This window comes from Jaculus jaculus, chromosome 12, assembly GCF_020740685.1.
Source record: "Jaculus jaculus isolate mJacJac1 chromosome 12, mJacJac1.mat.Y.cur, whole genome shotgun sequence".
Taxonomy (NCBI): Eukaryota; Metazoa; Chordata; class Mammalia; order Rodentia; family Dipodidae; genus Jaculus; species Jaculus jaculus.
The window spans coordinates 31,722,378-31,746,660 of NC_059113.1; the positions used below are offsets into that span (position 1 = coordinate 31,722,378).

General features: G+C 42.8%; 1 protein-coding gene and 1 non-coding gene across 3 annotated transcripts; both read left to right on the forward strand.

Annotated features, from left to right (window-relative positions):
- Nucleotides 1-495: 495 nt before the first annotated feature.
- Nucleotides 496-23,765, forward strand: Cops3 (COP9 signalosome subunit 3). Of its 2 annotated transcripts, XM_004669054.3 has the most exons (12): nucleotides 496-648; nucleotides 4,423-4,552; nucleotides 6,065-6,177; nucleotides 6,275-6,324; nucleotides 9,799-9,891; nucleotides 10,324-10,503; nucleotides 14,013-14,153; nucleotides 17,070-17,243; nucleotides 21,046-21,132; nucleotides 21,992-22,105; nucleotides 23,070-23,150; nucleotides 23,450-23,765. In XM_004669054.3, the coding sequence occupies exons 1-12, from the start codon at nucleotides 594-596 to the stop codon at nucleotides 23,501-23,503; spliced, it is 1,272 nt and encodes a 423-aa protein (XP_004669111.1). In that variant the 5' UTR covers nucleotides 496-593; the 3' UTR covers nucleotides 23,504-23,765. The 2 variants fall into 2 exon arrangements, with proteins under 2 accessions (XP_004669111.1, XP_044986841.1); XM_045130906.1 differs by lacking the exons at nucleotides 496-648; nucleotides 4,423-4,552 and having other exon boundaries at nucleotides 6,098-6,177; nucleotides 9,731-9,891.
- LOC123453880 lies at nucleotides 15,279-15,382 on the forward strand. The gene has a single exon (XR_006633055.1). It is a non-coding gene; the product is annotated as a U6 spliceosomal RNA (small nuclear RNA).
- Nucleotides 23,766-24,283: the final 518 nt, after the last annotated feature.

Below are 24,283 nucleotides of genomic sequence, written 5' to 3' on the forward strand. Positions count from 1 at the left end.
AGTAACTTGCTCAAATCACACAGCTGCTAAGTGATAAAAAAGTGATTTGAATAGTCTAATTGGCTCCACAAGGAAAAAAAAAAACTTTAAACCGGGTGTGGTGACGAACGCCTTTAATCCCAGCACTCAGGAGGCAGAGGTAGGAGTATCACCGTGAGTTCAAGGCCAGCCTGAGACTACATAGTGAATTCCAGGCCAGCCTGGGCTAGTGTGAAACCCAACCTCGAAAAAATAAAACTTCATGGCGATGAAGCCGTGCCGGAAGTATCATACAAGTGGAAAAAAAAACCACGGCCATTCCTGACAAAACGAAGGCCAGAAAATAACCTTTCTTCAGTTTCCTTTTACCGTGGGTAAAGATTTCACACACGCCTAAGCACCGCGCGGGGGAAACTTACTTCCGGCCATGGTGAGCGGCGGAACCGTTTCTAGGGAAACAGTACCCGGCGAGATCTCGCGGTGCTTGAGCCGCCGGAAGTGACGTGAGCCTCTCGCGGCTGCTGGTGGGTCGCTGCGGCCCCTCCTCCCAGAGCGGCTGCCTTTTCCCGCGCGCGAGCTGCCTCCGCCGCTCCGGGCCGCCTGCGGGGGGAAACATGGCGTCTGCCCTGGAGCAGTTCGTGAACAGTGTCCGACAGCTCTCGGCACAAGGTGAGGCCCTGGGCTGCGGGACGGGACCCGGGGTGAGGCCCGGAGCTGGGCCTGCCACTGCCCAGGCGCCAGCGCGGACGCTGGGACCGCCCTCTCTCTTCGAACGATTTCTCTACTCCCAGGCCTGCGCGGGCTGCGGCGCTCCGGCCGGAGTGCAGTCGGGCTCCCGGCTGCAAGAAGTCCGCTCTCGCTGTCGCTCGCTGATGTCACCACCCGTCGCCTTCCCTTCACTGGGTCCGCGGGGACCCTCCTTCTCTTCCTCCATTCCTTCCCTTCCCCCTCACCCGGGCCCCTGCCACCCGTGCTCCGCTTGACAGTTTGGGGGCATGACTTCCGCTAGGCGCCTTCCCGAGTGCTCATTGGCCAGTTTGCCTTCACTTGTCTTCGATGATTGGCGCAGCCCCCTGTCCGTCTTGCCGTGGGCCTGACCGCCCCCTGACCGGGCCTCCGGGAGCCAGCAGGAGGCAAGTGGTGTCTGGGACTCCTTGGCTCTGAGACTCCTTGGCAGCCCGGCGGCGCAGCCTCCGCCCCTATTTTGGTCGTGCAAAATGCCGAGGGAGCTCTCTTCGCCTGTCAGACTCCATTTCTAGTGGAATAGAATTGTTACCTTGAGTATTTTGTCCGTAGTTGGCGAACTGTTTGATTCATTCATCACCTGAATACACAGTATCTTGGGCTTGGTGAATAAGATGTGGCGAGTGAATGGAGAAACCACGTTAAAAAAACAAACTTGAATTAGTGCCCATCATATACAATACAATAAATGTGGCCACAGGCTATTGTTGACAGCCATTACTTGTGAGTTTCTAGGAGCTGTGTGACCTTGGACTCTAATCTCCATTTGTAAAAAGGGTATGGAGGGGTGCTCTCTGCCTTACTTATGTAAGGCTTAAATGATTTACTATGGAACCATGTTTAATAAATAATAGCTCTCTTTTTCATTATTCTTGATAGAATTAAGCTCCCAGGACAGTTACAAGCTTGCGGTTTTTTTTTTTTGTTTTTTTTTTTTGAAGACAACATTCATTGGTTCATTTATGCTCCTCACAGATTCTGAATCATCTTGGAATGTAATGTGATTTAGGAGATTGAGGTTTCAATCTGTCTCAGTCACATATGTGATCCGTTTAATTTCTCTAGGCTAGTTTTCTCATTTACAGTTCTGTTGGGATCCTTAAAGAGGGTCACTTAGTCAGAAAGCTTTGAAATCTCCCTGAAACTATGATTTAGGAACAACCTGCTAGGAAGAGACAGTTACAACTGTCATTGTGTTTGCTTCTGTACTCATTGCATAGTGTTTATGGGTTTCCATTTTTAGTGTTCTTGGTTCAGAATTTCCTAATGTGGGTGTTAACTGAAGGCAATGTCTACTACTAGCTTTCTCTGACTAGAGGAAATTTAACTGGCCATTCCTTTGGTTTGGACTCATTTCCAGTGGCCCATGACCCTTGACTTTTCAATCTCCTTGGTCCTGCACTAGTTAACTGTTTGATTTCATAGTGCCCACCTTTCAAGTGCCAGATTAGCATTGGTTATTTAAATTGGAGGTGTGCCAGTGGATGGAAATACTGACTTGGAGGTGTTTCAAGTTGTTGTAAATATATATTAATCATAGTGGGCTTTCAAAAAGGCAAGTTATTCAACTGGTAGGAGCTAGTTCATCATACCTACCAGTAAGTTCTGTGATAAAATGACTGTGAGTAGCCAGGCATGGTGGCACATGCCTTTAATGCCAGCACCCCGGAGGCAGAGGTAGGAGGACTGCTGTGAGTTCAAGGCCACCCTGAGACTAGGTAGTTAATTCCAGGTCAGCCTGAGCCAGAGTGAGACACTACCTCAAAACCAAAAAAAAAAAAGTGAGTATTTCACACTTGAATAGATGTTGGCTTATTTTTCAGACCATGTAATTATAATGGGATGTTTTCTTTGTTTCAGTAAAATGTATCAAATTTCAAAGCGTTACAGACATCTGCTGGCCTGGTTGTTAGGATTTGGAGTTCTCTCAAAGTATTATAATGCCCAAGAAATTAATATTGAAGCACTTATGTACAGCCTCTGGTTTGTAAACATTATACTATAACACCATTGTGTTTCCCTCCTCTCCCTCCCTTTTTTTTCAAATGAGAGAGAATTGGCACGCCAGGGCTTCCAACCATTGCAGTCAAACTCCAGTTGTGTGTGCCACCTTGCAGGCATCTGTCACCTTGTGTGTCTGGCTTATGTGGGATCCAGTGAGTCAAACCTGGGTTCCTAGGCTTTGCAGGCAAGTGCCTTAACCACTAAGCCATCTTTCCAGTCCTGGTTTTGTTTTCTGAGACAAGGTTTCCCATGTAACCTAGACCTGGCCTTGAACTTGGAATCTTTCTGCCTTAGCCTTTTGATTGCTGGAATTACAGAAATGTGCCACTGCATCTGTCTTAAGTGTTGTTTTAATAAGTAGCTAGCTAGTTAACTACTAGATAGAAATTTTGAAGGAAACGTGTGGTTGATGTTTACTACTGCCACTATGCACAGCATGCTCAGCGTCTCTCTCATCTAAATAGTTATCAGAATCAATAGTTCCCCTTTAAATTAGCAGTTCAGGACTAATTAGATTCCATGTCTTAGTTGTTAAAGCACAGCATTGTGGTATAGGAAAAAGATCTATGGGTCAGTTTGGAGATTAATGTTATTGGTTGGCTACCTCACAGGAGCTGTATATTCTGCGAGTATAGACATTGTGATCCTTCCACCTGTATTTGCTTTGAACTTCCCAACCACTACAATCCCATGTGATGCACAGAGGGCATGGAGAGAGCCAAAATAGCCAATTTAGTTATGGGGAAGGGGGTGTGGCAAGGGCCAGAGAAGGCCTGAGTTAGTTGTTGAATGTGGGCTAAATTGGTAGCAGATGGAAAGCAACAGATATAGAAGCACAAAGAAAATTTGGAATGCTGGTTTTCTCAGCTTGGTGAGACTAAAGAGGAGGCATGGTGTGTGATGGGATTGGGGGTGGTTAGAATAAGGCTAGAAAAATGGCAGGGATCCATTACTAAGTGCACTTTGTAAACCAAACAGAAGCATTTGGGTTTCTTTTTTTTTTATTTTAATTTTTCTTTTGTTCATTTCTATTTATTTATTTGAGAGCGACAGACAGAGAGAGAAAGAGGCAGATAGAGGGAGAGGGAGAGAATGGGCGTGCCAGGTCCTCCAGCCACTGCAAACAAACTCCAGATGCGTACGTCCCCTTGTGCATCTGGCTAATATGGGTTCTGGGGAATTGAGCCTCAAACCAGGGTCCTTAGGCTTCACAGCCAAGTGCTTAACCGTTAAGCCATCTCTCCAGCCCTCATTTGGGTTTCTTAAAGCCATGGGAGTCATATCATTGAATTGGCACTTCAGAGAGATCAGACAGTAGATCAGTAGGAGAGGGAGGAAAGTTAGATTTGTTATGTAGTACAGACAAAGCATGATGAGAATCCAAATGAAGGCAGAGAGAATGGAATGGAGCTGAGGGACTTAGGGAATAAAATGCAATTATATTTGGTGACTGCTTATGAAGGGAGGTAGGTGGTGGCAGTAATGGTATAATTTAGTCTTGGGAGGCTGGGAAGGCAGCGGGAGGTCTGATGTCATCTCTGAGTAGTACTGAGGCAAGGGTAAGTTGTTTCTCCTTGTTCTAGTATGAAAGAAAATCATTTTTAGGCACTTCAACTTTAAAGTATAAAGTCTGGGTAAAGTGCCTTAAGCTGGGTTACTGCCATGACAAATGCTAGTTTTTTTCCTGTTTCGTAGGGCAAATGACCCAGCTCTGCGAACTGATCAACAAGAGCGGGGAACTCCTTGCGAAGAACTTGTCCCATCTGGACACTGTGCTGGGGGCTCTGGATGTTCAAGAACACTCTTTGGGCGTCCTTGCTGTTCTGTAAGGGACATTTTCTTGTTTCTTTTGTTGTTGTTGTTTGTTTATTTTTATTTATTTGTGAGCGACAGACAGAAAGAGAAAGAGGCAGAGAAAGAGAGAGAGAGAATGGGCACACCAGGGCCTTCGGCCACTGCAAACAAACTGCAAATGGATGTGCCACCTTGTGCATCTGGCTTACATGGATCTGGGGAATCGAGCCTTGAACTGGGTTCTTAGGCTTCACAGGCAAGCATTTAACTGCTAAGCCATCTCTCCAGCCTGACATTTTCTTTTGTGCTTGTTAAAAATGAACACTGTACTCGTTGGCAGTGAGATGTGCATGCATAAATACACATGCGGGAATGTGTGTGCTTTCTGTCATACTTGGGACATAGTAATTGTTTGGGGTTTTTGTTTGTTTTGAAGCAGGATCTCACTCTAGCCCAGGCTGACCCGGAACCCAGGGTAGCCTCAAGTTTATGGAAGATCCTCCTACTCCAGCCTCCCAAGTGCTGCTGAATAAAGGCATGTGTGGCAGATTATAGTAATTGTATTTTACTCAGCTACAGCAAATCATTGCTTTTATAGTTTGTTTTGTTCAATTTTGTATTGTCACTCATTTTTATCTTTTTAACTTGTCATTTATGTGCATACACATTGAGAAAATTTATTTTAAAAGTGAATGGGGTCTGGAGAGATGGCTTAGCAGTTAAGGCACTTACCTGCGAAGCTTAAGGACCTAGGTTTGATTCTCCAGGTTCCACATTAGTCAGATGCACATCGTGGCTCATGCATCTGGAGTTCATTTGTAGTGGCTAGAGGCCCTGACACGCCCATTCTCTCCAACCCCCCCCCCCCCGTCCCTCTTCTCTCCCTCTGTCTCTAATGAGTAAATAAATTAAAAATTTTTTAATTAAAAAAATGAATGGCTGTCTCAATGATAAAGTGCTATAGTTTGTATTTATATGAATAGTTCCATAGGCTTATCCATATTTTCTAACTTAGGAAATAGGCAGAGTGACATAATAGGGCATGGTGAAATACAGTGAATGAAAATATTAATGATTTGTTTTATGACCTGCCACTGATTTTTAAATACATTTCAGCTATTTAAAACCAAACTTTAGAAAGCTATTTCTACTGGGATTCTTTGTTCCTGACAGTAGAACTAGTTTTCTCTTGATGTTATAGTATTGCATTGGGGGGTGGTGTTTTCTTGACATTTAAAGTAATAGAGATAAACCAGGAGGAAATTGACTTAAAGTGATCAGCTAGCTCCGCTAACATTGGGACTTCTGAGAAGATGCGACTAGAGCAGAAACCCTGTGACAACAGGACCTGTGCTCCACAGTGCAGTGGCAAGTAGCTTTATGTGAAACAGCAAAAAAACAAAGTGAGTTGAAATTAAGTAATGCTAAAGATTCCATTCTCCAGAGGACACTTTAGTGTACATTTTGTTTGTGTGTATATTAAGTTGCTTCTACCATTTGCCCTATAAATTAAGGGATAATTCAATTCTTTCTCTTACTCTAGGTTTGTGAAGTTTTCTATGCCCAGTGTTCCTGACTTCGAAACATTATTCTCACAGGTTCAGCTTTTCATCAGTACTTGTAACGGGGAGCACATTCGCTATGCAACGGATACTTGTAAGCTGAATAATAATTTATCTTCTCCACAGTGTACTTTACCATTACAATGATTTATTTACCCACTCATTGTTACTGTTTTTGTTGTTGTATCTAGTTGCTGGGCTCTGCCATCAGCTAACAAATGCACTTGTGGAAAGAAAACAGGTAAGAAATGTTATTTGGGCATTCCAGTTCTGTTGCAATGTGGATCTGATTCACATAATAAAGTAGTACTCAACATCCCAAATTTAGGTACATGTGGTTCCTTGAGAGCACCCAGGCCTTTGTTGGTAGATGTTAGGGGAGGCAATTGGTGGTGTGGTTTTGGTCGAACCTACCAGTTGGGGCAGGATGCTTGGTTTCATGGTAGAACATCTACCTGGCATCTGTGAAGCACTTGGTTCTATCCCCAGCACTTTAACAAGAGGGGGGGAAAGCCTACTAATCGAGGGTAGTTTATATTGTTATAAGCTATTTTTGTTCTTTTTTTTTTTTTTGGTTTTTCGAGGTAGGGTCTCACTCTGGTCCAGGCTGACCTGGAATAAACTCTGTAGTCTCAGGGTGGCCTTGAACTCATGCGATCCTCCTACTTCTGCCTTCCAAGTGCTGGGATTAAAGGTGTGCGCCACCACACCCGGCTTTGTTCATTTTTTTAACTTAAAAAAGTTATTATTTATTTACTTATGAACAGATAGGGAGAGAGAGAATGAGTGTACAAGTGGGCTCACCAGGGCCTCCTGCCAAACTGCAGATGAATTCCAGATGCATGTGGCTTTATGTGGGTGCTTGGGAATTGAACTTAGGCCATAAGGCTTTGCAAACAAGTGCCTTTAACTGTCTAGCCACCTCTCCGGCCCTCAATTTTTTTTGTAAGTTTTTTTTTTTTTTTTTGAGATAGGGTCTTGTCTCATTCTAGCCCAGCCTGACCTGGGACTCACTCTGTAGTCCCAGGTTGGCCTCAAACTCACAGTGATACTCTTGCTGTTTCCTGAGTGCTAGGATTAAAGATGTGGGCCACCAGTTCTGACAGGAGTCCACCCCTCCCCCCAACCCTGCCAGGTAGGGTATTATGGAATTCACTATGTAGTCTCAGTGTGGCCTTGAACTCATGGTGGTCCTCCTACCTCTGCCTCCCCATTGCTGGGATTAAAGGCATGCGCCACCATACTCAGCTTCCTGGCAGTTTTTTTTTGTTGTTGTTGTTTTTTCACGAGGTAGGGTTTCATTCTATTCCAGGCTGACCTGGAATTCACTATGTAGTCTCAGGGTGACCTCAAACTCATGGTGATCCTCCTACCTCTGCCTCCCGAGTGCTGTGATTAAGGCCACCATGCCCGGCTTTTTTGATTTTGTTTTTCAAGGCAGGGTCTCACTCTAACCCAGGCTGACCTGAAATTCACTGTGTAGTCTCAGAGTGACCTCAAACTCACAGCTATCATCCTACCTCTTCCCTCCAAGTGCTGGGATTAAAGGCGTGTGCTACCATGCCTGGCAAGTTTTTTGTTGTTGTTGTTTTAAATGAGAGTAAAAGAAGAGGCACCAGGGTCTCCAGCCACTTCAATTGAACTCCAGATGTGCCACCTTTTGTGTATGTATGGCCTTGCATATTTGTCACCTTATGTGTCTGGCTTACATGGGATTTGAGGACTCAAACATGGGTCCTTAGGCTTTGGAAGCAAGTGCTTTAGCCACCAAACCATCTCTAGCCCAGTTTAACTTTTTTTTTTTTTGGTTAGCCCAGGCTGACTTGGAGTTTACTATGTGGTCTCAGGGTGCAATCCTCCTACTTATGCCTCCCAAGTGCTAGGATTAGAGACATGCAGCCTCACGCTCACCTTCAATTTTTAAACTTTTAATGATAATAATTTTTACCTTACAATAAGCTTCATGGTATACAGCTTTTTGACATTATGACATGTTGTTGTTAATCTACAAATGTGTTGGGATGCATTTATAGTTATCTTGGGGTGCTGGACATGATTGCCTTAGAGCATGGCTTGTAACATTGTTATGTCTCTTTAGTTTTCTTTTCTTTTTTTCTTTTTTTTTTTGAGGTAGGGTATCACTATAGTCCAGACTGACCTGGAATTCACTCTGTAGCTCCTAACTGGTCTTAACTCTCATATTGATCCTCCTACTTGTACCCTGGGATTAAAGGCATGCACCACCAGGCCCAGCTAGAATGGCGCTTTAGTCTTATCTTTGTGATACTGACAGAAGTTATAATTTGGATGTTTCCTGTTGATTTGAAACTGAACTTCAAGATCAGTGACTTGAAGGAGACTGAAGGCAGTAAGAACTGGTGGAACGCTATAGGAGTACTGAACAAACTGGGTAAGAGCTGAGCTTGGCAATGTTGCATACCCCTATGATTCCAGCACTGGAAAGGTAGGGTCAAGTAGATAGCAAATTCAAGGTCACCTTTGGCTACCTATTGAGTTTCAGGATAGCTTGGGCTACATGGGATTGTGTTTCAAAATAGCAAGAGAGAAGGAGAGAGAGGAGAGAAGAAAAAGGAAAAAAAAAAAGTTGGGCATGGTGTCGTATGTCTTTAATCCTAGCACTCGGGAGACAGAGGTAGGAGGATTCCTGAGAGTTTGAGGCTACCCTGAGACTACATAGTGAAGTCAGCCTGGGCTAAAGTGAGACCGTACCTCAGGAAAAAAAAAGAAAAAAGAAAGAAAGAAAAGAAAAAAGGAGAAAAAAATCATCCAGTCTTTATCAAAAAGTAATAAAGTTAGCTAGGTATGTATGATGGCACATGCCTTCTGTCCCAGTACTGTGGAGGCTAAGGTAGGAGGATCACCATGAGTTCAAGGCCAGCCTGGAGCTACAAAGTGAGTTCTAGGTCAGTCTGGGCTAGAATGATATTCTGATTCAGGAAAAAAAAGAAATAAATAAAAACAGAAAGAAAAAAAAACAGAAAGAAAAAAGTCATAAAGTTATGTAGTTCTTTTATAGCCTCATCTTCTGACTAGAGATCAATTGTGCTTGAAACTCAGTCTTGTGCTTTAGTAGGAAACAATCTGCTTGTGATTTAGATTTAGATTCTGCTTTAGATTCATTGGTATTTGCTACTGCATGAGGAATTGGCAACTGCCCTGTGGAAAACATGCCATTATATATCTGTATACTTCTAAGCTTCAGCTCTCATCTGTTATCAATGATGTGTTCAACTATTGAGAAAGTAATCTAGTTTTTTTTTTTAATTATTGATACTTACTATAAAAAGGTTTTGAGAGCCGGGCTTGGTGGTGCACATCTTTAATCCCAGCATTTGGGAGGCAGAGGTGGGAGGATTGCTATGAGTTTAAGGCCACCCTGAGACTACAGAGTGAATTCTAGGTCAGCCTGAGCTAGTGAGACCCTACCAAAAAAAAAAAAGAAAAAGTTTTAATTTAAAATGTGATGCTGAGTTACCTAAACATTTTTATTTTTAAATATTTTTTTAAAGTAGTTTAAGAAAATGTTTTCTGACTGAATAGAGACAGACGTTTCCTGAGAGTATAGAAACCTCATATTGCTACTTAAAGGAGGATCCTATCAATTAGTGTTATTTTTTATTTGTAAGTGACAACATAAGATCCAATGTGCTGCCATCTTTGAGAACTTATCTGAAAGAGATGTCATTTCTGACAGCCCCTTCGAGGAATTGGCATCCTTAAGCAAGCCATAGACAAGATGCAGATGAATACAAACCAGCTGACCTCAATACACGCCGATCTCTGCCAGGTATGCAGCTGAACCATGCTTCACACCTGGTTGAGGTGTAAGACTTTCCTGGGCTTGCTCAACATTGGGTTAGACTAAGATAATTTAGCGAGGATTGTGTTGTATATAAGACTGTGTCTTCAGGGATCATTTGTATAGTTTCTAAGATTGTAGGTGAAATACGGTAGTTATAATGGTTACAACTTTTTTTAATTCAAGTCACTGTCTTTTAAAGAAATAATATAACTGTGGCAGTTCTGCAACAGCCTTCCACGTACTGAGATTCCAGGCAGGCAGGAGCCACACACTAGCGGGAAATGCTGTTTTATCCTAAGGAGTTAACAAAATTGAATAATGTGTTGATATTTAGGTCATAGACCATTAATCAATAAAATGTAAAACAAAATAACTTTTTCTTGAAATTTCTGGATTGAATGTAAATTTGTTTCACAGCTTTGTTTATTAGCAAAGTGCTTTAAACCTGCCCTTCCTTATCTTGATGTGGATATGATGGATATCTGTAAAGAGAACGGAGCCTATGATGCAAAACACTTTCTATGTTACTATTATTATGGAGGAATGATCTATACTGGACTGAAGAACTTTGAAAGAGCTCTGTACTTTTATGAGCAGGTAATTAGCTTTCTACTTGCCTATGAAGTGATTTTGGACTTGTGTGATCAAAGGGAGCACGTTTTTGGTTTATAACTCGAGTAGATTGGTTAAGGACCTCTGAGTTTCAGGGGGAGGGTCTTTCAAAGCCTGTTCCTCTAGTCAGGTGAACAGTGACTTGCCGAAACTGAAGTGCATTGTAGAGAAGAGTCCTGGTGGATGAGTGGGTACAGTCTAGGCTTTGCCACTTACACTGGACTGGGTTTGAGATAAGTTACTACAGCCCTTTAAAGATCTTCTCGCACTGAGTAATCTCTGGAGTGTCTCTTGTTCTGAAACCATGTAGTTTTTTTTTCTTTTAAATATTTTTATTTATTTATTTATTTGAGAGAGAGAGAATGGGCGTGCCAGGGCTTCCAGCCACTGCAAACGAGCTCCAGACGCATGCGTCCCCTTGTGCATCTGGCTAACGTGGGTCCTGGAGAATCAAGCCTCGAACCGGGGTCCTTAGGCTTCACAGGCAAGCGCTTAACCATGAAGCCATCTCTCCAGCCCTAGTTTTTTGTTTTTTTTTTTTTTAAATTTTTTATTTATTTATTTGAGAGTGACAGACACAGAGAGAAAGACAGATAGAGGGAGAGAGAGAATGGGCGTGCCAGGGCTTCCAGCCTCTGCAAACGAACTCCAGACGCATGCGCCCCCTTGTGCATCTGGCTAACGTGGGACCTGGGGAACCGAGCCTCGAACCGGGGTCCTTAGGCTTCACAGGCAAGCGCTTAACCGCTAAGCCATCTCTCCAGCCCTTTTTTTTTTTTTTAATATTTATTTGCAAAGTGAGAGGTGGGGGCATGCCCGGGCTCTTGCCACCACAAATTAAATTAAATTAAATGCAGCACCACTTTGTTCATCTGACTCCATGTGCGTATTGTGGAACTTGGGGCATGAGGCTTTGTAAGCAGTGCCTTTAATGGCTGACCCATCTCTCCAACGTACAATTTTACAATTTTTTTTTCTAGAATAAAGTTTTAAAATTTTATTGTATTTATTATTTTCTATTCATTTATTTGTTTGAAAATAAGCACATAAAACAGTAATTTCATTCCTAAGAATATACCGAAGAGAGAGCTGGAGGGATGGCTTAGTGGTTAAAGCACTTGCCTTCAATGCCAAAGGACCCAGATTCAATTCCTCAAGACCCATTAAACCAGGTGCAGAAGGTGGCACATGCATCTGGAGTTTGTTTGCAGTGGCTAGAGGCCCTGGTGCGCCCATATTCATTCATTCATATCCACCCCTCAAATAAATAAAAATATTTTTTTAAAAAAGAATATACCAAGAGAAGTGAAGACATATTTTCATATAAAATCATGTAGAACCAGGGCTAGAGAGATGGCTCAACGGTTAAGGTGCTTACCTGCAAAGCCTAACATCCGGGGTTCAGTTCCCCCGTACCCATGCCAGATGCCCAGAGTGGCACATGTATCTAGAGTTTATTTGCAGCAGCTAGAGGCCCTGGCACACTTGTTCTCTCTGTCTCGTGTCTCTCTCTCTTGCTCACTCGCTGTCTATCTGCTTGCAAATAAATAAACAAAACATAGAAGTAAAAGGTAGAAACAACCCAAGTGGTCATTGTTGAGAAATGGATAAACAAATTATAGTGTAACCACATCATGGAGTCTTACCAACCATGTAAAGCAGTGGAGGTGGTGCTGATACATGCTACAACATGAGTGAGCCTCAGAATTAGGAACTTTGTTGTTGTAGTGCAATAATCAGTTACTGAAGACCACATGCCACTTATACAATTGTCCAGAAAAGACAAATCCAAAGACAAAGCATAGTCTTGGTTGCCTGGATTGTGGGAAGGAGAGAATGGGAATGACTTGAAAGAAGTAGAAGTTTCTTTTTTAGGAGGTTTTTAAACAATATTTATTTATTTATTTATTTGACAGAGAAGGAGGGAGAGAGAATGGGCACGCCAGGGCCTCCAGCCACTACAAACTCCAGATGCATGTGCCCCCCTTGTACATCTAGCTAACGTGGGTCTTGGGGAATCGGACCAGGGTCCTTTGGCTTTGCAGGCAAATGCCTTAACCACTAAGCCATCCCTCCAGCCCTTTTTAAGGAGTTTTGAGGGATTAAAATATTCTGAAATTGTATAATTAGTTTTGCAATACTGTAAATATACTGGAAACCACTGAATTGGATACTTTTAAAGAGATTTACTATACTTTGAGTTACAGCTCAGCAAAGCTGTTCTAAACCAAGAGTGCTGGTGCACACCCTCTAATCCTAGAGCTAAGGAGGGAAGGTTTTTTTGTTTTTTGTTTTTTTGTTTTTTACAAACCCCAGATACATGCACCACTTGTGCATCTGGTTTATGTTGGTCCTGGGGAATCGAACCTGGATCCTTTGGCATTGCAGGCAACTGCCTTAATTGCTAAGCCATCTCTCCAGCCCTGGGCTGCATAGTAAGACCTAGTCTCAACAAACAAACAAAAAAGGCTCTTATATAAAGTAGTAATAATAGCTAGGCATGGTAGTATATGCCTTTAATACTAGCACTCAGGAGGCAGAGGTAGGAGTTCCAGGCCATCCTGAGACTACATAATGAATTGCGGGTCAACTGAGACTCTACTTTGAAAAACCAAAAAAATTAAAAAAAAAAAAAAAAAAAAAAAGTAATGGGGGCTGGAGAGATGACTCAGCAGTTAAGGCACTTGTCTTCAAAGCCTAACGAACCTGTTCAGTTCCCCAGTACCCACATAAAGCCAGATGCACAAAGTGGCACATGTGTCTTGTTTGCAGTGGCTGGAGGACCTGGCATGTCCACACTTGCTCCCTTCCTCCCTCCCTCCCTCCTTGGAAATAAATAAAAATAGTTTAAAATTATTTTATTTTATTTAGGAGAGATTGATAAAGAGGGGCAGATAAAGAGTGAGAGAATGGGTGTGCCAGGGCCTTAAGTCACTGCAAGTGAACTCTAAGACGCATGTGCCACCTTGTGCATCTGGCTTATATGGGTCCTGGGGAATCAAACGTAGGTCCTTTGGCTTTGCACACAAACGTCTTAACCGTGAAGCCATATCTCCAACCCAATAAAAATATTAAAAAATCCCAATGTACCAGAGGCAGACGTAGGAGGGTCACCATGTTTGAGGCCACCCTGAGATTACATAGTGAATTCCAGGTCAGCCTGAGCTAAGAGTGAGATTCTACCTCGAAAAAAGTGTGTGTGTGCGCGCGCACGCGCGCGCGCATGCTATTGAGGCCAGGAGTGGTGGCTCATACCTTTAATCCCAGCACTTGGGAGGCAGAAGTAGGAGAATTACTGTGAGTTCAAGGCCACCCTGAGACTACGTAGTGAATTCCAGATCAGCCTGGACTAGAGTGAGATACTACTTCAAAAAACAAACATACATACATATAAAAAATAGTACTGGGACATTGAAGTGATCCATGTGATAAGTTGGTATTTTCTCTACTATAGTGTGTCCTGTCTTCACACTGCATATTCTTCTCTTGCTTAGGCTATCACCACTCCTGCCATGGCTGTCAGTCATATCATGTTGGAATCATATAAAAAGTATATTTTAGTGTCTTTGATATTACTTGGCAAAGTACAGCAGCTGCCAAAATATACATCTCAGATTGTTGGTAGGTTTATTAAGGTAAGTTTTGAAAAATAAAGCTGATTTCCTTACAAGATATATGAACCCACATAAAGCAGTAATGATATATAGTTCTGTAGTTTTATTTCATAGTGACCTAGCTCTTCTAACAGCTTCATTGGTTATCTGGTGGGAGCCTGGGAGTGTAGTTAGTCCATCTCTAACTCCAGCCCAGTCCCTATATGTTCTACTTGCTTGGTTAATAGGAAATATTTCTCAAAAACCTGTTTGCATGCTGGGTGTGGTGACACATGCCTTTAATCCCAACACTCAGGAGGCAGAGGTAAGAGGAGCACTGTGAGTTCAAAGTCAGTCTGAGACTACAAAGTATTTTCCAGGTCAGCAGCCTAGGCTAGAGCAAGATATTACCTCCAAAACAAAATAGAAAAACCCTGTTGGCAAACTTTGCCTTGGGTACTTAGGCTATAGGTAATTAAGCTCCTCAAGGGTGCATTCTTGTTATTGCAGTTATTACTCTCTAGCCAAAATACTAAAAAAGTGCAGGATTGATAGAATTCTCAGCTTGTCCAAATTCATCCTTGTAGAGCCTCTGGACAGACTAGGAGCTCTACTCATTGCTCTCTTCCTCCATTGCTCACTGACAGCCCAACTTTGGGACATTGTAAAACAAGCTGCTGGGTTTTTTACATACATATGTGCTGGTGGTAATAGCTCAGTGGCAGAGCTCCTACCTGGTATGCATAGAACCCTGTGTTCAATCCTCAGTACTGTTAAATAAATACATATATGGCCATGGTTCTAAAAAATACTAGCCAGGTGTGTTGGTGCACACCTTTAATACCAGCACTTGGAAGGCAGAAGTAGGAGGATCTCTATGACTTCAAGGCCAGCCTAGGACTAGAGTGAATTTCAGGTCAGCCTGGACTAGAGTGAGACGCTACCTCAAAAACAAAAGTGAGGGCTGGGGAGATGGCTTAGTAGTTAAGGCACTTGCCTGTGAAGCCTGTGGACCCAGGTTCGATTCCTCAGTACCCACATAAGCCAGATGCACAGGTGGCATATGCATCTGGAGTTTGTTTGCAGTGGCTAGAGGCCCAATACCTGTCTCTTCCCCTTTCTCCCTGCCTCTCAAATAAATATTTTTTTCAAAAAAAAAAAGGGAGAGTTCACTTTGGCAGCACATATATTAAAATTGTTAACGACAAAGAAGAATTGCATGGCCCCTGAGCAAGTATGTCACACAAATTAGTGAAATATTCCATATTTAAAAAAATAAACAATTACAGAGTTATTAGTCATGTTGATAATGATTTTACCCTATCTTCATAGAAGACTCAAAATTTTGGGGCTGGAGAGATAGCTTAGCAGTTAAGGAACTTGCCTGCACAGCCTAAGGTCCCATGTTCTATTTCTCTCCAGATCCCACATAACAAAGGTGACACAAGTGCCTAGAGTTCAATTATAGTGGCTGAGGTCCTGATGCGCCAATATTCATCCCCCCCCAAAAAAAAAAAAAAACTGGTGTGGTGGCTCACACCTTTAATCCCAGCACTTGGGAGGCAGAGGTAGGAGGGATCGCCATGAGTTCAAGGCTACCCTGAGACACCATAGTGAATTCCAGGTCAGCCTGGGTTAGAGTGAGACCCTGGCTTGAAAAAAAAAATTAATGGTGTCACTGAGATTTTCATGCTAGTTTGTTGAAAATGGCCACATGAGCTTTGCCTAAGGACCTCGTTGTGGCTGTCTGGTCCTGGTGCAAGAGCAATATGGTCAAAGATGGACCCATAAGAAAGTATTGGGTGGGGTCAGCTTAGGGCCACCACACTTCAAACACTAATGAGAGCTTCTGGTTCCTTCTGGTGGCTCTGGAGAGGGTGTATTGTGGGGGAAATACCTTTATAAAGTGATGTCTTCTTGGCTTATAAGAGTTAGTAACTTAGGGCTGCGTAGATGGCTCAGTAAGAGTGCTGCACAATCATGAGGGCTTTATTTGTCCTGAGTTCAGTTCCGCAGCATCCAGATAATAAATACTTAGGGTGTGACCACACACACTTGTAAACCCAGTCCTGTGTGGAGTAGGGACCAGTGAATCACTGGGGCTCACTGATGAGACAGTCTGGCCAAAAATGGCAGCTGTGGGTTCAGAGACTATCTCAAGGAAACATATGGATGAGCAATAGAGGAGCATGCCTGGTGTTCTCCTATGGCCTCTGCGTGCATGCACGCGTGCACACACACACACAGGGTGTACACATGTATACATATATATGCATACACTACATGCAGACTCACAAAAGAAAGAATTAGTATCATCTTATAGATAGCATAAATGGTGAAAAAACAGGATTTTAGCCAGTCTGAATCCAGTTTCCGCCATCAATATGGTAGTGGTCCTCTTCAGGCCCTACCTTTTCTCTTGGCCCTCTACCTTAGTAGATTGTCCCATTGCATTTGGAGAGATGGATAGGGTGTTAGAAGATTTGGGAGTAATGGAAATTTGCCTGCCTTCTTTCTAGTATAATTTGTCAATAAAAATAGAACTAGAGCCAGGCGTGGTGGTGCATGCATTTAATCCTAGTACTCGGAGGGCAGAGGTAGTAGGATTGCCATGAGTTCGAGTACCTGAGACTACATAGTGAATTCCATGTCAGCCTGGGCTAGTCTGAGACCCTACCTCAAAAAACTTAAAAAAAAAAAAAACTAGAACCACTGCTAGAGAAAAAACAAACAGATGTATCTGGACTTTATAGCTGTTTGCTCTTTGATATAGCTTACTTGATAATAAATTAAGTGAATTTCTGTCTTTGGTTTTAAAACACATGCATATGCTTTGGATAAATCATAACATTTTTGAAACAATGTATCTTCTCAAAATATAGTGCCATGAGTTTTCTTAAGCAACTTTTAGCACTCTGAAGCTTTAATCTGATCCCCCCCCCACCTTCAAACCTGTAGCCTCTCAGCAATGCCTACCATGAGTTAGCACAAGTGTATTCAACCAATAACCCCTCAGAGCTGCGAAACCTGGTGACCAAGCACAGTGAGACGTTTACTCGTGACAACAACATGGGCCTGGTGAAGCAGTGCCTGTCCTCGCTCTATAAGAAGAACATTCAGAGGCTAACCAAGGTGAGTTAAGTGCTGCCCTATGATGGCAGCCCTGGGGCCTGGTTTCTTTCTTTTCCTCCTCAGCACAGAGGAAGCAGACACAGGATAAAGTATGGCAGGATTTCTACACTAAAGAGAGAACACTGTTGCAGCTGGGTGTTTAGAAAGAGTTTGATTGATACCTTTTGGTCTTTTCAGGGATAGAGCAGGGTATTTGAGAAGAGGAGCAGGTGAAGAGAAAGAAAGGTAGGAGATACGGCTACATTGGGAGATAGAGAAAGTAGCCCTGGAGTTCCAGGTGGGCAGATGGGGGGGTGGTGCTAGTGATCAGTGACCTTGAACATCCCAGGCTGTGCTGATCTCGATTGAACTTCGTACTTAAGCATGGTACGACTCTGACATTACCATTTAGACCACAGTTGTATAAAGCTCATGCAGTTGAATTTTATGAGGTAAAGAAATTTATTTATTTAAGGTCTCACTATATAACCTGGGCTGGCTGTGAATTCATGATCCTCCTACCTCAGCCTCCAGAATGCTGGGATTACTGGTATGCACCACCATGTCCCACTATTCATTTATATTCAAGATGAAAATAACTTGATGGTTTTTGATTATAGGAAACATTTACTGGGCCTAGTGATGTATGCCTGTAGTCCTTAGTTATTTAGAACGCTGATGTGGGGGATCACTTAGGGCTAGCGTGAGCAACATAGCAAGTTTCTGTCCTAAAAAGAGAAAGAAGAAAAGGAAAGGTAGGGAGTGAAGGCGGGGGGAGGAAGAAGAGGAAGGAAGGAAGGAAGGAAAAAAAACTTCTCAAGTGTAAAGAAGCATATAAGAAAAATCAAAAATCTCTCTTAACAACATGTGCTGCAAATAACAGGAATCCTCCTAAAAGACAAATAGTGTGTTGTTCATGGTGAGGCATCTGTTTAGAACCCCTGCAGCTGACAGCTGGCAAGATGATGGGTAGTCCCATCCCTGTGCGCCTTGTGTAAGCAGCAGGAATAGTGGTGGTGGGGAGAAGTGCAGGAGTGAGACCAGCTGGTGTTAGATTCAGCAGTGTGAAGACCTAGGGAAGAGGCCTTCCCCTGAGAAACTAACGAAGCAGAGTGGGGAGTTGGGTAGTGGTGGAGGCAGACTCTAGAGGAGAAAGGATGGAGTGAGATGTCACTGAACAACTGGAGAAATTCCCTCCCAATAGTCTAGAGAAAAGAATATAGCTTCATGGTTTACACAAGAAATCAGAGAATTAATAGTTAATTTGTAAGAGGAAAATGAAGAATGTAACAGAGAAAGTAACTGAAGAAAGTTCAAAAACAAATGTCACCTGTCAGCCAGCCAAAGAGCAACTTGACCTAGAAAGTCAGCTTAATCTGTGCAGGCGTCCTTGTGAAAATTATGCCCCAGGTCATCACTTTGGAACACTTAACAGCTCGTACTTTGAGATACCAGATAAGAATCCAGAACAAGAATTGCATCAAACAAACAAAAAAGGTCTCAAGCTGGTGAGGCCAGGCCCTTCACTCAAGGTGGAGCCCAGCACTAAGCTCATGAGCACTGTTGAGGGATTTAGGAGTGGGCTACCATAAAGTGTGATAGGGCAGGATAGTCATTAAAGGTTGAATCTTTGATGGTAGTGACTACATTTGGCATCAGGTCCTAGCGCCAGAATAATAGCTGTAGAAAAGAACAAAGAATTTTATAGCCATGTGAAGCTGTCTTGTTGATAGAAAATCAGAAAGAAGCTTTTCATGAGTCTTAGCATGTAGACTAAGCTTTAGTGCAGTAACAGGACATGTCTCATGGAGGTTATGGACCAGGGGTCATCTAATGGGGGTTTCATCTGTCACTGCCAATATAAAGAGATTACTTCATATCTGTGATTTTTTGTGTGTGTGGACATTGTCCTAGATTCCTCTGTCTCTTTCCTCCATGTACATTTATAAAAGCAATTATATGTAATCCAGACTGTGTTGTTTATGCTGTTGTTTTCCCTGCTTTTGTTCAATGTCATGAACTTCTTTTAATGGTAACATAAGCCTAAATCAGTGATACATGAAAGTTACTCATGTTTATGGACATTCAGGTGGAAGTCTATGTATTCTGAAGTAGGAAAAATACAGTTTCATGAAGTACTTGGAAATGTTCACTTCTGAGTCCTTGTGTTTTGTGTTTGTTTGTTTGTTTGTTTGTTTTCCTAAGTGGGTTCTTGCTCTAGCCCAGGCTGACCTGGAAATAACTAGTCTTAGAGTGACCTCAGACTCACAGCTAGCCTCCCAAGTATGGGGATTAAAGGCATGTGCCACTATGCCCAATTTTTTGCTTTGTTTTAAAATATCTTTAATTATATGTCTGCAAGCAGAGAGGAAAGGGCATACCAGGGTCTCTAGTCTCTGCAGACTGCAGATACATGTGCCATTTTGTGCATCCAGTTTCATGTGGCTAGGGAACTGAACCCAGATCATTAGGGTTTGCAGACAAGCGCCTTAACCACTGAGCCATGTCTCTGGCTATTTTCTACTCCCAACCCCCTGAGGGTCTCACTCTAGCTCAGACTGGCCTGGAATTCACTCTGTAGTCCCAGGCTGGCCTCGAACTCATGGCGGTCCTCCTACCCCTGCGTCCCAAGTGCTGGGATTAAAGGCATGTGCCACCATATATATAGTATTTTGATCATGTTCATCCTCCTGTTATTCCTCTTTCTGTCCCACTGAATCCTGAGCCCTTTCTTCCCAACTAGTCCCTCTTCTACTTGGATGTGTTTTTGTTTCTTTGTATGTATGCTTGTTCTGGTGACCCACTGAGTTTGTTGTGGTGCTTGCCTAGGCACGGGTGAGGGTTTTTATTTACTAGAGGGAGCATGGGCAACTTACCAGTGGCTACACCACGGAAGAAAATGTCTATTATTAATTGCCAATAACTCCTCAGGGAGAATTGAAGGGATCATGAGCCCCTCCGCCATCCATAGTAGTGTTGTTGTATAGGTCTTGTGCAGATAACCACAGCTGCTATGAGTTCATGAGTACAATGGCCACATCATGGCTAGAAGACAGTGTTCCATAGCACTCCTCTATCCTCTGACTCTTACAGTTTCTCTTCCCCTTCTTCCACAGTGTTCCCTGGGCCTTACAGCGGGTGATACGTGTGTCTCATTTAGGACTGAGCAGTCAACAGACATTCTCAGTACTTTAGGAAGTTTTGGGTTTCCTCAGTAATTGCTGCCTACTGCAAAATAAGCTTCTCTGACCAAAGCTGAGGGCAACAATAGTCTGTGGGTATAAGCATAACTATTTAGAAAGCAGTTTGATAGGTACAGCATACCTAGTTAGCCAAACAATAGTAGTAGCTTCCTTCCTAAGGCCTGTGACTTCCCTAACCTCAGTCTTTTGAGAAGATTTTTTTAGTACCAGCCATGGATGCCCTCTTGTGGAGCAGGTCTCAAATTCTGGGAGAGGTTGGTTGCTGCCATAACCTCATTCCACTATTACCCCATACTTCTAGTTTTCTAATGATAATTGGGGCTGAGTGTTTTGCACTTGGGGGAATCTCCCTTTGATTTCCTTTTCTCCATTTGTAGTCTTTAGTGTTTATGATTTTTGAGACTTTGCTCTTTTTCTTACTTATAAAAGTACCATGTGTGTATGGAAAACTCACCTTTTGTCATCATTCCTGTAGAAAATTCACTGAAAACTACTGGCTTCATTATTTCAAGTCATTTTCACAAATGCAAACTTATTTGTTTAGCAATGGAAAGAAAACTGTATACACTTTTTAAAATGTCTGTCTTCTGTTTTTACCTTAATTTACTTCTGATTTTCAGACCTTTTTAACACTATCATTACAAGATATGGCAAGTCGTGTGCAATTATCTGGACCTCAGGAGGCAGAAAAATATGTACTACATATGGTAAGTGGGTTTACACTTTAATTTTTTTTTTAATTTTTAAAATGTTTTATTTATTTGCAAGACAGAATGGGCACACCAGGGCCTCTAGCTGCTGCAAACGAACTGGAAAGAGGAACAGGGAGGCCCAGTGACACCCCTGTCCCCACTAGTCCATCTTCAAGGTCCTAGCAGAGGTTTAGGTTTAACTAGAAGGCACATATAACTAGCAGTCTGACCCACCATCCCAGTTCTTGGGAGGCAGAGGTAGGAAGATTACCATGAGTCAGGGCCACTGTGAGACTGCATAGAGCATTCCAGGTCACCCTGAGCTAGAGAGAGATCCTACCTCGGGGTGGGGGGGGGGGTAGAATACTTACTGCTGGAGAGATGGCTTAGTGATTAAGGCACTTGCCTGCAAAGCCAGAGGACCCAGGACCCACATAAGCCAGATGCACAAAAGGTGGCACATATGTCTGGAGTTTATTATTTGCAGTGACTGGAGGCCCTGGTATGTCCATTTTGTCTCTCACATAAATAAAATATTTTAAAAAATACTTGAATAAGTAGATGATGCTTAAAATACATATGTGGCCCGGAAGTCCAGATCCAGAGTTGAAGGCAAAAGGTCCACAAGTTTGAGATATACCTGGGCTACACAAGGCTCTTTCTCAAAACAAAAAAGGGGAAAAAAAGTCTTGCTCAGAATATACTTAAACTATTTTTGTGTTTCCTGTTAAAAAATTAAAATACATATACAATATATAAGTTTATGTATTGCTTTCTGTGCTTTTCTGGTTATATCTATTGACTATGTATTTATAGTGATCAGGCCTAACTTTCTTTCCTGATTCTTTTTTTGTTTGTTTGTTTGTTTTGGTAGATAGAAGATGGTGAAATTTTTGCAAGTATTAATCAAAAGGATGGTATGGTCAGTTTCCATGATAATCCTGAAAAATACAATAACCCAGCCATGCTTCATAACATTGATCAAGAGGTAAGCATTTGCCAGCTTGGGCCATGCTGATAGGTGATTGAGCTGCTGTATTTGAAATGCTCTTGTGTTCCACATGATCTCAGTTTAAGTAGTATTGGGGGTTCCTCTGGTTCCAGCCTCTGAACACTTCCTTCCTTGATAGTTCATTTCTGAATGAACTGCATAAAATTCTCCAAGGTTGACTGAATCCCCATAGTAAATGCGAGGTTAGAAATTCCAAGTATGCCCAAAGGACATGGCACAATTTTATGTACCCAACAGCCTCAAACAGGAGACTTGTTTCCCTGTATTTCCAAGTGGAAAGGCCAGGAGTTATCTTTCTCATGTTGGTAGCAGAGTCTGATGGCTGCAGGAGGAGTGTCCTGTTGGCAGCAGCATGAACCACCTTGCACGTGAGGAAAGGCCTGCTGCTCTGAGTGCCACTCCTCTGGGTTCTAGGAGTGAGCAGGAGTCCTCTGAGCTGGCTGACATAGGAGGAGAGAAATGATTATGCTAAGTCAACTAAAAGTTAGCCAGGCATGGTGGCCTCGCCCTGTAATCCCAGCACTTGGGAGGTGGAGGCAGGACAATCATGAGTTCAGGCTGGATGATATAACAAAAAAAAAGCCAGTAACCTAAAAGAAACATATTAATGTAGGATAGCTTTTTGATTTCTTCCTTGCAATTTTAAAGTTAACAGCAAAATACACTATGGAAATTATAACTTTTTTGGTGATTTATAGATGATAAAATGTCCCCTGAAGTAACATGAACCTCAGTTTCATTGCAGAAAATGTAAATGAGTTAGATTGTGGGTGCTTATACTATCTTAACTGTCTGAACCCAAAGTTCTGACTGCAGAATGCGTTAGCTAGGGGTTTTTGATGAGATTGTGACCCCTGGTACCCACAGTAACAGTCGAAGTTAAGGAGGCTGTAAACGGATGAACCCGCTACTAACCATATTCACATGCCCTGTTGCGCAGATGCTGAAATGCATAGAGCTGGATGAGCGGCTGAAGGCCATGGACCAGGAGATCACAGTGAACCCCCAGTTTGTACAAAAGGTTAACAGAGTTTTCCTCATTAAAGAGGCATTTGGGTGGAGGAGGGGCATTGCCACACCAGGCATAGGAACTTGGTTTCCCGTATTAAATAAGTAGCTGCCCCTGTCCTTGAAAACCAGCATTCATAAACTCAGATACTTGTTAAAAGCATTTTGAAGGACTAACTTAGAGGTGTGGTTAGGGGTCTAGGGCCCTATTGCTTCATGTTTTCAGGGTGACTTTCATGTGAGGGGGATAGGGTAACTTGCACGCAATGGTGGTCGGGGGTGTCCCTTAACAGAGTGCTGTCCCCTTCACAGAGTATGGGCTCACAAGAAGATGATTCGGGAAACAAGCCCTCCAGCTACTCCTGAAACCAGTGCTCGTCCTGAGTTAGCAGAACTGTCACCTTGAGCACAGCAAGCACGAGGAGGGCAGCGGGGAGCACCACGACGGTTCCACCTGGACCTTCAGAAACTCAGTTTTGTTTTGACAGCTTCAGCTCCACGTGCTTTCAGAAAACATTGTCTCCGCAAAGAAAGGAAAAAATCAAACTTTAGTCTGTTGTGGATTTATTTATCCTCAGATTATTGTTATTATTGCATTAAATTTACCTTTTTGTTTTAATTCCTTAAACATTGATGTGCCTTCTGTATCACGTTTTTGCCCTCTGTGAATAGAAGTAGTTGGCTGGGAAAGTAATAAGATCTCCGTTGATTTTTTAGTTACAGTTAAACTGCATTTTAGTGGCAGCTTATTGTGGATTGTGAGGTACTTTGGGGTTCTAACCTTTGGTGTGTGTGTGATATTCTTGACACCTTACAAAGGCTTTTCCTTCTCTACTTAAAAAAGTTTTCATAGCTGGGTGTGGTGGCACACGCCCTTAATCCCAGCACTCAGGAGACAGATGTAGGAGGATTGCCGTGAGTTTGAGGCCACCCTGAAACTACATGGTGAATTCCAGGTCAACCTGTACCAGAGTGAGACTCTACCTTGAAAAACTAAAAAAAAAAAAAAAAAAAAAATCATAGTTGGCCGTGGTGGTGTACACCTTTAATCCCAGCACTTAGGAGGCAGAGGTTGGAGGATCGCCATGAGTTCAAGGCCACCCAGAGACTACTGAGTTCCAGGTCAGCCTGGGCTAGATCAAGACC